This window comes from Onthophagus taurus, chromosome 3, assembly GCF_036711975.1.
Source record: "Onthophagus taurus isolate NC chromosome 3, IU_Otau_3.0, whole genome shotgun sequence".
NCBI lineage: Eukaryota > Metazoa > Arthropoda > Insecta > Coleoptera > Scarabaeidae > Onthophagus > Onthophagus taurus.
In genome coordinates, this window is record NC_091968.1 from 23,179,112 (window position 1) to 23,193,270 (window position 14,159).

A 14,159-nucleotide genomic window follows, 5' to 3' on the forward strand; every position below is an offset into this window, starting at 1 on the left:
CTAAACATTAATCAAATTTATGAGTAAAATTTATAATTATAAAATACTTTTATTTTAATAATTAATAATTGACAGTTGGCATCACTTTTAAAACATAACCTCAAAATGTCGAAACAACAATCACACGAAATAACCCCAATTTTTATTTGTAAACCGGGTTTTTGTCCGGATTGCGGTACAATTTTACCTCCGGTGAGTGATAAAGGTGATGTAAAATGTTATTTGTGCGGTCAAGAGATGCCGATTGAAGGTAAGTCGCGTGTTAATCGCGTTACATTTTTTCTTAGGTTAAATTGTTGTAGTTTTTAAAGATAGCAAAGTGCAATACACGATTCATTTTAATTCCGTTGAGGCTTTGACAAAAAATCACGACGAAAAGATGCGACAAAAGCAAGTTGAAAACGCTGATGAAGGTCCTATCGTAGATCGTAAATGTGTAAAATGTGGTAATGATAAAATGTCTTATGCTACGCTTCAATTAAGATCAGCGGATGAAGGGCAAACCGTTTTTTATACATGTACGAAATGTAAACATAAAGAAAGTGAAAATTCTTAAATTAATAAAATTTGGGACGAAATTTATTTGAGGTTATATTGAATTTTATCCTTGTTCTACTTTACCGACATAATTTAACCCAAAAGATGGCGTTGGTTTTTATTTAAATTAATTAAATTTAATAATAAGTTTCTCTCGCCCAATAACCATGAGGATGACTTCGTATTTGCCATTTCCTATATTCATCGAATAAAATAATAATTACCGCAAATGGGAAAGCATAAAGCCACCTAAAAGTGAAAATTAAAGTGTAAAAATTAACCAAATTAATTTTAAATGTACCATCTTAATTTAACGGGTGCAAATTTCAAATAAATCGTTCCTGGTGTGTAAGACAAAGCACAAGCAATAAGGGTTTCGATAAAAATGCTTAAAATTAACATCCAGTTCGAAAATAAACCTTGTTTTAAAATCGAATTTCTTCTCGTTTTGCAAATAATGGCATCAGCCCATTGAGTAACAACTATGGCTATTAGAAATGCGGTGTAACAAGTGTATTGGAGATATTTTCGTTCTTTATACGTCCATTCTTGATCAAAAGAATCTTTTAAATCGTTTACATAAATAGAATCCCATTCAGTTCTTAAGCCTAAATTAATAAATTGTACTATAAGATAATATATTGTGTAGTTTTACCAATTAATCTTGATGGTAAAAACCCATATTCGGCCATAATCATGAAATATACAAAAAATCCAGCTAAACTTTCGATTAGCCCAATATGACCGTACGAAAAAAAATATAATTTTCCACAAACTAAGCTATCTGTTTTTGGATTTCTCGGCGGTCTACTCATTATATCCGACTCAGCATCTTCATAAGCCAAACTTATAGCTGGTAACATATCTGTAAGAACATCTATGCATAATACAGCTAAAACACCTAAAAAAAATAATTTAATTTTTATTTTGATTTAAGTTGGTAGTGTTGACATCTTGTGAAATGACACGTTGTCAAATTTTAATTTAAAATAAGTTAGTTTATTTACCTAAAGGAAGTGGTATTCCGAAAATGATAAAAGCCAAAAAGGGTGTTACTTCGGGTATATTCGAGGATAAAGTGTAAGCGATCGATTTTTTTAAATTATCGAAAATTTTTCGACCCTCTTCGACGCCGATTATTAACGACGCGAAGTTATCGTCTAAAAGAATCATGTCGGCGGATTGTTTGGAGACTTCCGTCCCGGCTATTCCCATCGCTATTCCTATATCCGCCTTTTTTAATGCCGGCGAATCGTTTACTCCATCGCCAGTTACAGCAACTGTTAAAAGAATGATTAAAATCAAAAAGAAATTGTGTTGTTGGGTTAAATTAATGTTACCAACGCAAATTTTACCGAAAAAAAAATACCCTAATTTTTTTGTTTGGTTAAAATGTACTATTGTTTATAAATAGTTTATTGATTTGTGGTTTAGATCTTATCAAAGGAATCGTCATTGTTTTTTAATCTAATCATAATCAATAGTTAGCGTTATAATTTATAGTTTGCGGTAGATTTGTCATGTTTTTAAATTGTTATTGTTTTTAGAGATAGTTAATAACAGTGTGTACGCAGCAATATCCGAGAAAACCTTTTTGGCACTAGAAGAACTTTTAGGAACAATCGCCCATACATTTATTCTGATTAATATTGAAGCTAATATCGAAGCAGGATGAATCAATTTGTCTAAATCATAATTAATATAATTCTGAGCAATATACACTTAAGTAGGCACAAATGAAAAAAGAAGCTGAGTATCATCGGCATACATATGCATATCGCAGTGATGCAACATACCAAAAAGATTACTAGTATAACTTAAGTGGAGAATTGAACCTAAGATCACTCACCATCAAAAGATACTCTCTGTCTGCGATTCATTATGTAATGTTCAAAAAAAACGAAGGTATTGCGTGATATGGTTCTATGGTGGACTGTTCTATGAGGACTGCGAGTTCTTCTGAGAGGACAAAAAGAAATGATTCAAAACATCGACACCAACAAGACCTTCAGGAATAGAACACTGACTTGTATTTAAAATACTCATTTTTCTGAAACTACCCCATAATTCCCGCCTACTTCTGGTATTCAACATATACTCATAATTTTGAGTAAGCATCATCTCTGAGCTTCATCAAGAGTTTAATGTTATCAGTTATCCAAGGACGAAAATTTTTCCTTGCTAAGATAACCCTAAGTCCTAAAGGGGGCATAAAATAAGGACAAAATGAAATGAACAAGTACATCTTGTAATCAATATTTTCAAGGTATATGATCTCAAAATGTTTAACATCTTTGAAGCTAATAGATCGTGGCTCAGAGTTAAGCCCACCTGCGAAGCCTAACTCTATACAAACTATCGCATGGCCCGCAACGTTATAAACAGACACCACAGCTGCGTCCAGCACTCGAGTATGAGAAGTTACAATTATATGATCAATAAGCGAGGCAGAAGTTGACGCAACCGTGGTCGCAGCCTCAATTACGTTACACAGACCAAAGGATTCAATAAAGGACAAGTATCAACTACGGTATGGTCCTAAGAGATCCAAAAGATCAATATTAAAATCACCCAAACCGATCAAATTCTCTGTTAGAAGAACAAGAGAGAGGGTATCCTTGATGCTCAGTATTTTGTCTGTATATCACCCTCACCATCATCACAATATCCTTGCATCCATTACCACCCCCCAAAACCGTATCCATCCCTAACATAAATATCAACACCTTCAGCAGTACGCGTCATTCGAGCTATAAAAAAAATGAGAGTATTGTTCGATACAAAATAAGGAATAATGATATTGTACGCTTCAGCAACAATTAACTCCTATCTTCATGAAAGAAGAAACGCAACAAACTTATGAATGTACTCTTAAAAACGAATTTAGACTATCAACAAGAATTTGAATCAACTCAATCAAACAATTGGCATATTATAAAATATAATGTCTTTAAACTAAACTTTGCCTTTTTTTAAGTACTAGAACTATTGAGGTCTTATATATAATCTAGAGTGCGTATGTGATGGGGTAATCAGAAAGTCAGACATGTTGGATTTACCGACCTGAACTTAGCTATAGTTCAGGTAGAGACAAAAAAGTACCACTAAAGAATACTGCTTTACAACCCATTTTTTTTATGTTAAATACGTACTAAATTTCAAATTCTACGGTTTACTTACAGCCGAAATACAAAACAAAATGTAAATTGTTGGCTCAACTTTGACAGCTCATAACTCGAAAACAAACGAGTTGCGACCCTACGTTTATATAAAAAACTTGTGATATTTTGGCAAGTACTACGTCCTAATATAGTTTTCCGATTAAAAACTGAACCACCCTGTATATAAGAATTTCAAATTTCCCGCTAAGTTGGTATATCTAACATGGCGACCTTTAGGAATTCATTTTTGGCGTGGTGGGGACAACAGCATACGCACTCTAGATTATATACAGGATGAGTTATTAATAATAATAATAAATAAATTTATTGCCATAATAAGAAACAAAAAATACAAATTAAACAAAACGTGAAGATACTTGGAGAGCAAATAAATGACGTTTTAGATGGTTTTTAAATGTCACAAAGTGAGGAATATTACGGATCTCAGTAAGCAGACTATTCCAAAGGGTTATCGCCTGCACAGTAAACGATTTATGGTAAATCTCGGTATTGTGGGTCGGGAACATAAGCACAAGTCTTTGCAGTTTGTTTCGGAGTGTTACCAAAAGATCAGGATATGTCGTGTCACCTTAATCTATATGGGGGAAAATCAGAACGTCTTGCTGAAATCAAGGATGGTAACACGTTTGTCGCATGCATACCTAATATAATCTGTAATCTTAATAAGCGCTGTTGTCGTGCTATGACCTTTACGAAAACCCGATTGAAACTCGTTGTGCAAGTTAAATTCTTGCAAATGCTCTTAAACTTGTAGGTAAACAAGGCGCTCGAGAGCTTTGGATAGAACAGATAAAATGGAAATTGGGCGAAAATCATTTAAACTTGAGGGACTCTTGGATTTAGGTAGAGGGACAACATGAGCAACCTTCCAGATTGAAGGGAATGAGGATCCTTCAAAGAAGTTAAAAATGTGAGTAATAGGAGTAAAAACAATATCCAATATAGGGAGAAGAAGTTCCTCAAGTGATTCAAGGCATCGCGGACTTTTGACGCTGTGACCAGGACAAAAGAGAAAGAGGAGGATTTAGATAAGGCAAGAATTTCAGTAATAGTAGTCATCTTAGTCTCACCACTAATGAGCAGAGAAGGGTCAAACGCAAGCAGCTCGAACAGAAGGAGACTCAACCGGTCCTAAAGAAAACCTCCAAAATGTCCTCGGATTAGCATTGGATAGTCTCCGCTAGAAATAATTTTTTTTGGCATTCCTACATTATCTGCACAGTGTCTAATCTATTTCTTCTCATTCACTACTGCAATATTGCAAGATTCGGTTCATAGCTCTCAACACATTCTACATCTAGGATCAACACAATAAACAGATAATAGTAGTATGGCCAAAAAACACTTTATTTCTTCATTGGAAACTTGGAAATTAATTTTACCATATAGTGCATATAACGTCGTCATTTCTGCCAAAAAATGATATAATACTATCATCAAAAAAAGGCTCAAAGCGTTGTTGTTGCTTGCTAAAGCACGTTGTGACTAACAAAAAGCGTGAAGGGGAGTAAAACGGTGGTGTTCCGTTATTGGAACTGTGGGAATAAACGGGTTAAAAGAAGTTTTACTTTATTTTAAGTACTAGATCCACTGCCTCGGCAGCATGGCTACCTCGGCTTCTATGTGATGCATTTGTATTAAAAGAAGTTTTACTTAATTTTAAGTACTAGAACCACTCCCTCGGCTTCTATGCGATGCATTTGTATTAACAGAAGTTTTACTTAATTTGAAGTACTAGAACCACTGCCTCAGCTTCTATGCGATGCATTTGTATTATAAGAAGTCCTACATTATTTTAAATGCTAGAACCACTGCCTCGGCAGCATAGCTGACTCGGCTTCTATGTGATGCATTTGTATTATAAGAGGTCTTACATTATTTTAAATGCTAGAACCACTGCCTCGGCAGCATAGCTGCCTCGGCTTCTATGTGATGCATTTGTATTATAAGAAGTCTTACATTATTTTAAATGCTAGAACCACTGCCTCGGCAGCATAGCTGCCTCGGCTTCTATGTAATGCATTTGTATTATAAAAAGTCTTACATTATTTTAAATGCTAGAACCACTGCCTCGGCTTCTATGTGATGCATTTGTATTATAAGAAGTCTTACATTATTTTAAATGCTAGAACCACTGCCTCGGCAGCATAGTTGTCTCGGCTTCTATGTGATGCATTTGTTTTATAAAAAGTGTTACATTATTTTAAGTGCTAGAATCTTAGCCTTGGCAGTAGCATGGCCGGCTTCTAAGTAATGCAATTCTATTAACAGTCATTTTACTTAATTTTAAGTACTAGAACTACTGCTGAGGCAGCATAGCTGCCTCAGCATGGCTATAATATTAATAGTACGACTTAAAAATATTTTGTCCGTTATATTCGAAGTCCAAGTATTACTGTATTTCATTACCTATATGGCCTAATCTTTGACAACTTTCAACAATTTGCAACTTCTGTATCGGCGAAGTCCTAGCAAAAACAATTTCCCGATAATTACAAATCAAAGTATCCAAATGACTCGAATTTAATTCCCTCAATAAATTCCCAGTAACAATAACGGCTCGATCAAAATTCTTCGCTTTCAACTCATCGATACTCTTCATTTCAAAAATATTATTTTTCGTAATAATCCCAACGTCCTTCGCTATTGATTTCGCCGTAATCGGATGATCGCCAGTTACCATCAAAATTCTTATCCCAGCCGTTCGACATTTATGCACCGCCTCGGGCACCTGCGGCCGAGGCGGATCAAAAAGCGATATAAATCCGAGAAATCGCAACCCGGTTATTGGAAAATTCGGTTCGGGGTCTAAAGTAAAATCGTAAGTGCTGGTTATTGTGGTTAATTCCAAATCGGCGAAACCAAGAACTCGCTCCCCTTGAGCCGCCAACGTCATTACAGCCGATTCGCAGATTCTTCGAAATTTCTTATCGATCGTTTTAGTTTCGTTGTTCCAAAAAATCGTTTCGCAACGATCGAGAATTTGTTCCGGGGCTCCTTTCATTACTAATATACAATGCATCGCTTCAAATAAATGGACGCTTAACTAAAATTTAAAATTAATTAATTAATTATAATTGGACCGTGTTATGCATTACTTGACTAAGCGAAAATTGAACAATGTTGAGAAAAACTAAAAATATGACTTCTCAGAATTATCAGGCTCAAACTATTGCAAATTATTTGGTGCCTATCTATTTTTATCACAGAATCCGCTTGGTCAGTCATTGTACGATTATACAGGGTGTTTCTGTAAGTCGTGCCATAAATTTAATCACCAATACTGAGTCAAAATGATGTTTCGTGTAAAAAGTTTTGAAGAAAATTATCTAGAGTTTGATTTTGTACTTTTCAACTGGTTACAATCCCTCACGATCTTGGTATATAATGGTAGCCGAGGTCGCTTGCGGCCGAGGCAGAATATTTGAAACCTGTTTTACTTATTATAGCTTGTAAATATTAATTTTAGACAATCTTGGCCATCGTATATCACACTCATCAAAGACAATCCTTCACCACCTTGGTATATAATGGTAGCCGAGGTCGCTTGCGGCCGAGGCAGAATATTTGAAACGTGTTTTACTTATTATATCTTGTAAATATTAATTTTAGACAGTCTTGGTCATCGTATATCACACTCATCAAAGACAATCCTTCACCATCTTGGCATATAATGGTAGCCGAGGTCGCTTGCGGCCGAGGCAGAATATTTGAAACGTGTTTTACTTATTATATCTTGTAAATATTAATTTTTGACAATCTTCCCCATCATATATCACACTCATCAAAGACAATTCTTCATGATCTTGGCATATAATCGCAGCCGAGGTCGCTTGCGGCCGAGGTGGAATATTTGAAACCTGTTTTACTTATTATATCTTGTAAATATTAATTTTTGACAATCTTCCCCATCATATATCACACTCATCAAAGACAATTCTTCATGATCTTGACATATAATCGCAGCCGAAGTCGCTTGCGGCCGAGGCAGAATATTTGAAACCTGTTTTACTTATTATATCTTGTAAATATTAATTTTAGACAGTCTTGGTCATCGTATATCACACTCATCAAAGACAATCCTTCACCATCTTGGCATATAATGGTAGCCGAGGTCGCTTGCGGCCGAGGCAGAATATTTGAAACGTGTTTTACTTATTATATCTTGTAAATATTAATTTTTGACAATCTTCCCCATCATATATCACACTCATCAAAGACAATTCTTCATGATCTTGGCATATAATCGCAGCCGAGGTCGCTTGCGGCCGAGGTGGAATATTTGAAACCTGTTTTACTTATTATATCTTGTAAATATTAATTTTTGACAATCTTCCCCATCATATATCACACTCATCAAAGACAATTCTTCATGATCTTGACATATAATCGCAGCCGAAGTCGCTTGCGGCCGAGGCAGAATATTTGAAACCTGTTTTACTTATTATATCTTGTAAATATTAATTTTTGACAATCTTCGCCATCATATATCACACTCATCAAAGACAATTCTTCACGATCTTGGCATATAATCGCAGCCGAGGTCGCTTGCGGCCGAGGCAGAATATTTAAAACCTGTTTTACTTATTATATCTTGTAAATATTAATTTTAGATCCTAGTGGCCATTATACAGATGTTTCTGTAAGTCGTGGCATAATTTTAATCACAAATACTAGAGTGAAAATGATGATGATTCGTATAAAATTTTTTGATTTAAACCTATAAATGACGAAGATATCATGAAGATGATGATTAAGATATGGGCCTTCAAAGTTAAGAAATTTTCAAACATTTTCTTAAATATTTTCAATATGGTTTGTCTTAGAAAGACTAAATTTGGCAAACAGTGCAAAGTTACCATAAAAAATCGTTTAAGATCACTATTGGAAATATCGAACAACGGGATCAATGCTGTACATGGTGTTCACAAAAGTTATTTCTTTAAAACTTTGTTATTTTGTCATAAAACCTTAAATTTTCTAAAACCAAATGTCTTTCGATTCTTAGAAATGTTTTTCTATCAGGTTGTCTTTACTTGAAGTTTTTAGCAATCATACTTTGCTTCTAAACATGACTTTTTTTTCTGTCCAAAAGATTTAGCTTCTCAGCATGACGTTTTCATCTAGAAATAATATCTTTTTACATTTTGCTTCTGCACATCATATAGTTCTTTTGCATCTTCACACAACATTATTTTTTATCAAAATTTCGCCTCTAACGATGACATTATCGGTTTTTATGGTGTGTAGACGAGTGTGTAGATATCTAACGTGTCTACACACCATATTTTCGTTCTACCCATGATATTTTGATTCTGCATAACCTGTTTAGGATGTTAACGTAGATTTTTGACATTTTTGATTGTTGAATTGAAGCAGTTCTTACACGAAGTGTTACAAGTTTACAGGTTAAAATTTAAGAACGCTCTTTTTTAATAAAAGAAATATTAAGAAACTTGGGAAAAATTCAAGAATCATCATGTGGCTTAAAACTTGACGTTTTTTTTAATCAATGTGAAATGACCCAAAAAACACGTTAAAAATGAAAAGAATGTGCTGAAAAGTGACTAACTTCAGTTATAAAACTTCTATTATATGATAACTAACTTCAGGTTTAAAATGTCAACCTCAATTTTACCATATTTGTAATTTTCATTAAAAATCCTTTAAAATGAGTACAAATACGACATATTTATCTTCAATATTAAGGAAGTTATGGTCAACTTCCGGTTAGAAATGTAATCGTCGTGAAAAATACTTTAAAATGAGCCCAAACATGATACGTTTAATTCCAATACTTTTCGAGATATAAGCAACTTCCGATTTGAAATGTCAATGTCATTTTGACATATTCTTAATTTTTATAAAATGTCTTAATATTTGTCACAAAAACAAAATATAATTAAAAAAAAATCAAAAATTGAGGTTGGTATTAATATAAAAATTAAATTGGTATCTTTATTGTTGCTAACTTCGGGTTTAATGGTTTTTATTCAAATTTTTTTGTTTTTTGAGATAAGTGCGTCATCTTTGGACTCATTTTAAAGTTTTTTTAATGAAAATAACAAATATGTCAAAATTGACGTTGACGTTTCAAACCGGAAATGATTGTATCGCCATTAATATTAACGTTAAATATGTCGAGTTTGGACTCATTTTAAAGTATTTTTTATGAAGATATAGGGTTAATAGGTATACAGGGTTAATTGAAACGTCGTTCTAGGATCCCAATTTTAAAACACCCTGTGGAATAATTTAGTGTATAAATTGTTTCAAAATATAATTTTTGTTAAGAACCATTCCTTCCTTACATTTTGTTTTTTGGTTCATATCTCTAAGTGCATTCGTTCATTTTTAAGAGCGAAATGAATTTGTCACTAACAATTTACTTAAGATACGTTACTTTTTAATGAGGTGGCCTTCTTCATTGTTATTCTAATGACAGTTGAACAGTGATTTTTTTGTACAGAAGATTAGTACCATGGTTTTAAGTGTTGAAAATTGCAATAAACCTGTTGCTCTTCTTGAGGATGGGTTGATCGCTCCACTATTAAAAGAGTGGTAGAAAGTTTTACACAAACTGGACTCATTTTAAAGTTTTTTTAATGAAAATAACAAATATGTCAAAATTGACGTTGACGTTTCAAACCGGAAATGATTGTATCGCCATTAATATTAACGTTAAATATGTCGAGTTTGGACTCATTTTAAAGTATTTTTTATGAAGATTACGAATATAATAATAAAATTAAAGTTAACATTGACAACTGAAAGTTTTTTTCACGACTAAACCCGAATTTTTCTACACTCAGGTGCAAAAAACCGCAACAAGCTAATAGTTGGTAAAGTTTGAAACGTGATAACTTTTTCATTTTTCTTTCAATTTTCATGATTCAGCAAACTGTAGATAAAAATGTCTAATTTCATGTTCAATATCCAGCCTTTTGTTAAATGTTAGTCATTTAGTCGGTATACAGGGTTAATTGAAACGTCGTTCTAGGATCCCAATTTTAAAACACCCTGTGGAATAATTTAGTGTATAAATTGTTTCAAAATATAATTTTTGTTAAGAACCATTCCTTCCTTACATTTTGTTTTTTGGTTCATATCTCTAAGTGCATTCGTTCATTTTTAAGAGCGAAATGAATTTGTCACTAACAATTTACTTAAGATACGTTACTTTTTAATGAGGTGGCCTTCTTCATTGTTATTCTAATGACAGTTGAACAGTGATTTTTTTGTACAGAAGATTAGTACCATGGTTTTAAGTGTTGAAAATTGCAATAAACCTGTTGCTCTTCTTGAGGATGGGTTGATCGCTCCACTATTAAAAGAGTGGTAGAAAGTTTTACACAAACTGGAAGAAATAAGAGGAGGGCAGGAAGTGGTAGAAAACGAAAAACCACACCAGATAATAAACTTACTAGTTCTAGATCTAGTGTTAGTTCTAGTTTTAGTACAATAAAAATATGAAACATGAAAACAACACTGGTCCGAAGTTATAGATTCATCTATTTTTTTCTATAGTAGAATTTCTTGGTATATCTAAGTCGGTTCTTAGGACGTATGATGCAAATCGTATAACGTGATTGACGCTTAGCTTTATCCTTTAAAACAAATACTATTTTAGGTCTTTCAGTATTCTGCACTTTTTCTAAGATAAGTTACACTTTTACCTATAACACAGCATAAAAATCTTTAAAAACGTTAAAATGTCGCTTAGTCAAGTGATGTATAACCCGGTCAAATTAATTTGTATTTTAATTTACCTGAAATTTATTTGATGAACAAAAAGGCATTTCGATTAATTTAGGATGTAACCTCCGATACATTGAAGGTTCCCCATAACACTTGGTCATCTCGACAAACTTTAAAATCGCCGCTTCTGAAGCATCCCCAATCACCAATCTTTCCATAATCGGTTTTGAAACTTCCTGTTTATCAAATTCGGCCATGTTGCACAAAGTTGCGCATCTAATTAACATTTTAAATTCTGCATCGTGAAAGTATCGCTTTGCCTCGTTTTGTTCAACCGTTAAATCGGCCATTTGAATTTGTCCTTTATACCATAAATGGCACACGGTCATTTTGTTTTGAGTTAAAGTTCCGGTTTTGTCCGAGCAAATAACTGAGGTTGAACCTAAAGTTTCAACGGTCGGTAAAGTTTTTATTAAGCAATTTTTCGCTGCCATTCGTTTCGCCGTTACTGATAATGAGACGGTGACCGTTGATAATAACCCTTCTGGGACGTTTGCTACGATTATTCCGATTAAAAACATTGTGGATTCAATCCAACTGTATCCGATTATGGCACAAATGATCCCGAATATGATTCCGATTGAACAAGCCCAAACGGTGACTAATCGCATAAATTTTTTTAGTTCCAACGAAATTGGTGTGATATTCGGTTCTAATCGCGCTGTTAAACCAGCGATGTGCCCCATTACGGTGTCATCTCCAGTTGCAACAACGATTCCACGCGCTGTTCCTTCAACGGCGTTTGTTGAAAAAAGTGCCACATTTTTCGACTCTTGAAAATGACTACTCGTGCAATCTGGGCTTCGAAGAAGAGGTTCGCATTCTCCGGAAATCGGGGAATTATCAACTTTGAAGCTATGACTCGTTATTATTCTAACATCAGCTGGGATTCTATCCCCAAATTTTAACTCAACAACATCTCCTATTACCAAAAGCTTCGCTTGGATGTGATTTAATTTGCCTTCTCGGACTACATTCGTCGATAAAGGTAACATTTTCGAAAACGATTCCATTACCTAAAATTAAAAAACTTAAAATTAAACGTAGTATGCAACCAATATCACACTGAATATATCTTAATACGCATCATGTGATATTGGTTGCATATTTGCAATGATGACGTGTACGTTAATTAATTATTAATTAACACGCTGTATTAATGAAAGTAATTAATTTCACTCACCATCGAACTTTTATGTTCTTGATAAAACATAAAACAACCAGTTAAAACGATAATAACAACCAAAACGCACCCCAACGTTAAATTATCAGTATCCAAAATTCCTTTCGAAAAATATTCGATTAAACACGATAAAAAACAAAGTCCAGATCCGACCCAAAGCAAAAACGAAAATCCTCCAGTTAATGTTTTAATAAATTTGATGTATTCCGGCGTTTTTGATGTCGGGGTGAGTTCGTTTAAGCCATTTTGACTCAATAATTCCTTCGCTTTAGCTTCCGTTAGTCCAGATTCGACGTTTGTACTCAATCGAGCGCATAATTCATCTATAACGTGATAAATAAACTTTAATTTATTTTTATGTTTTAATAAAAACCTATTGTTATGCTATGCGAATCCGAAACAACTTCCCTTTTAAATCTTTCGAGTCGTAATCGACTTAATTGTCGTCGGCTGTGTACGCGGGCTCTTCTTTTCATGTTAACACCTAAAAAAGGATTTAAATTATTTAGATTAGGAATAAAAAATAAAAAAAATAAAAGGATTTAAAATCTTTTTTGTCATTACATTGACAGTTAAAAATTTTATTAAACGTTTAGTGGGTTGGTATTATCAAACGTCAATTTATAATTTATAACTATGTATGAAGAAAAAGAGAGAAAAAAGGATTTTAAATCATTGAGATAACGAATAAAAATTAACAAAAATAAAAGGATTTGTTAAAACTTTATTATGTGACACAAGATTTGATTTCAAAACATGATGTAACTAAATTCTCTGTTAACGTTGCCAACTGTCGCAAATTTGACAGTTATAAAGATTTTAATAATTATTTATGTTTATTAATATTTGATAAATTATTTATATCGGGATTTTCATATAATTCGCAATATATAAATGCAATAACCATAGTTACGAATGCACTTGCACTATCCCACATAAAATGCAACATAGCTTAATAGTATTATTTATTGGGTAGTTTTGCAAAGGAAAAGTTTTGCTTGGAAAAGGTGACGTCCTTATAATAACTCTGAGTTTCCGTCTTAAGAAACGCACGGCTAAGCCCTACTTTTCATTCAATAAATATATACAACAATCTAGCGCTGAATAATAATTAAAACTAGAACTAACACTAGACCTAGAACTAGAATCATTCAGATTTAGCCCCACGTCTCTGAAGACAGCTAAACCGGAATGATTCTAGTTCTAGGTGTGGCATAGTGTTAGTTCTAGTTTTACACTTGCACTATCACTAGAACTAACATTAGACCTAGAACTAGAAACATTTGGGTTTAGCCGTACATCTCTAAAGACGGCTAAACCCGAATGATTGTAGTTTTAGGTGTAGTGTTAGTTCTAGTTTTAGGTATAGTGTTAGTTCTAGTTTTACTCTATCACAAGAACTAACACAAGACTTAGAATTAGAATCATTCGGGCTTAGTCGCACGTCTCTAAAGACAGCTAAACCCGAATGATTCTAGTTCTAGGTGTGGCATAGTGTT

The 14,159-nt window shown here is 33.5% G+C and overlaps 3 protein-coding genes across 7 annotated transcripts in view; 2 read left to right on the forward strand and 1 right to left on the reverse strand.

The window, feature by feature from the left end:
* LOC139428861 (zinc finger protein GLIS2 homolog) overlaps positions 1-14,159 on the forward strand; it is a 47,044-nt gene that overhangs the window by 11,008 nt on the left and 21,877 nt on the right. For 3 of the 5 annotated variants that reach the window (XM_023064952.2, XM_023064950.2, XM_023064953.2), the window contains exon 1: positions 161-250. The exons of 1 other annotated variant lie outside the window; for it this stretch is intronic. The gene's annotated coding sequence lies outside the window, so the exon portion shown is untranslated. Of the gene's footprint in view, positions 1-160; positions 251-12,378; positions 12,466-14,159 lie in introns of those variants that run through there. One more of the 5 variants, XM_023064951.2, reaches the window with a different exon arrangement.
* Positions 47-582, forward strand: LOC111429130 (RNA polymerase I subunit RpI12). The gene is made up of 2 exons (XM_023064954.2): positions 47-250; positions 303-582. Exons 1-2 carry the CDS (start codon positions 106-108, stop codon positions 554-556), a joined length of 399 nt encoding a protein of 132 aa, XP_022920722.1. The 5' UTR covers positions 47-105; the 3' UTR covers positions 557-582.
* On the reverse strand, positions 558-13,214 carry LOC111429126 (sodium/potassium-transporting ATPase subunit alpha-like). Its single transcript, XM_023064943.2, has 8 exons — positions 13,034-13,214; positions 12,661-12,983; positions 11,489-12,493; positions 6,129-6,765; positions 1,545-1,817; positions 1,193-1,438; positions 839-1,145; positions 558-786 (listed from the first exon to the last, which is right to left on the reverse strand). The coding sequence occupies exons 1-8, from the start codon at positions 13,134-13,136 to the stop codon at positions 675-677; spliced, it is 3,006 nt and encodes a 1,001-aa protein (XP_022920711.2). The 5' UTR covers positions 13,137-13,214; the 3' UTR covers positions 558-674.

What these genes read in the sequence shown, in the direction of transcription:
- LOC111429130 (XM_023064954.2), top strand. Translation starts at nt 106, where the DNA reads ATGTCGAAACAACAATCACACGAAATAACCCCAATTTTTATTTGTAAA. An exon ending in TCAAGAGATGCCGATTGAAG is followed by an intron (nt 251 to 302) that starts GTAAGTCGCGTG and finishes AAATTGTTGTAG; the next exon opens with TTTTTAAAGATAGCAAAGTG.
- LOC111429126 (XM_023064943.2), bottom strand. Translation starts at nt 13,136, where the DNA reads ATGAAAAGAAGAGCCCGCGTACACAGCCGACGACAATTAAGTCGATTA. An exon ending in CGGAATACCACTTCCTTTAG is followed by an intron (nt 1,439 to 1,544) that starts GTAAATAAACTA and finishes TATTTTTTTTAG; the next exon opens with GTGTTTTAGCTGTATTATGC. An exon ending in GCACCCGTTAAATTAAGATG is followed by an intron (nt 787 to 838) that starts GTACATTTAAAA and finishes TTTCACTTTTAG; the next exon opens with GTGGCTTTATGCTTTCCCAT.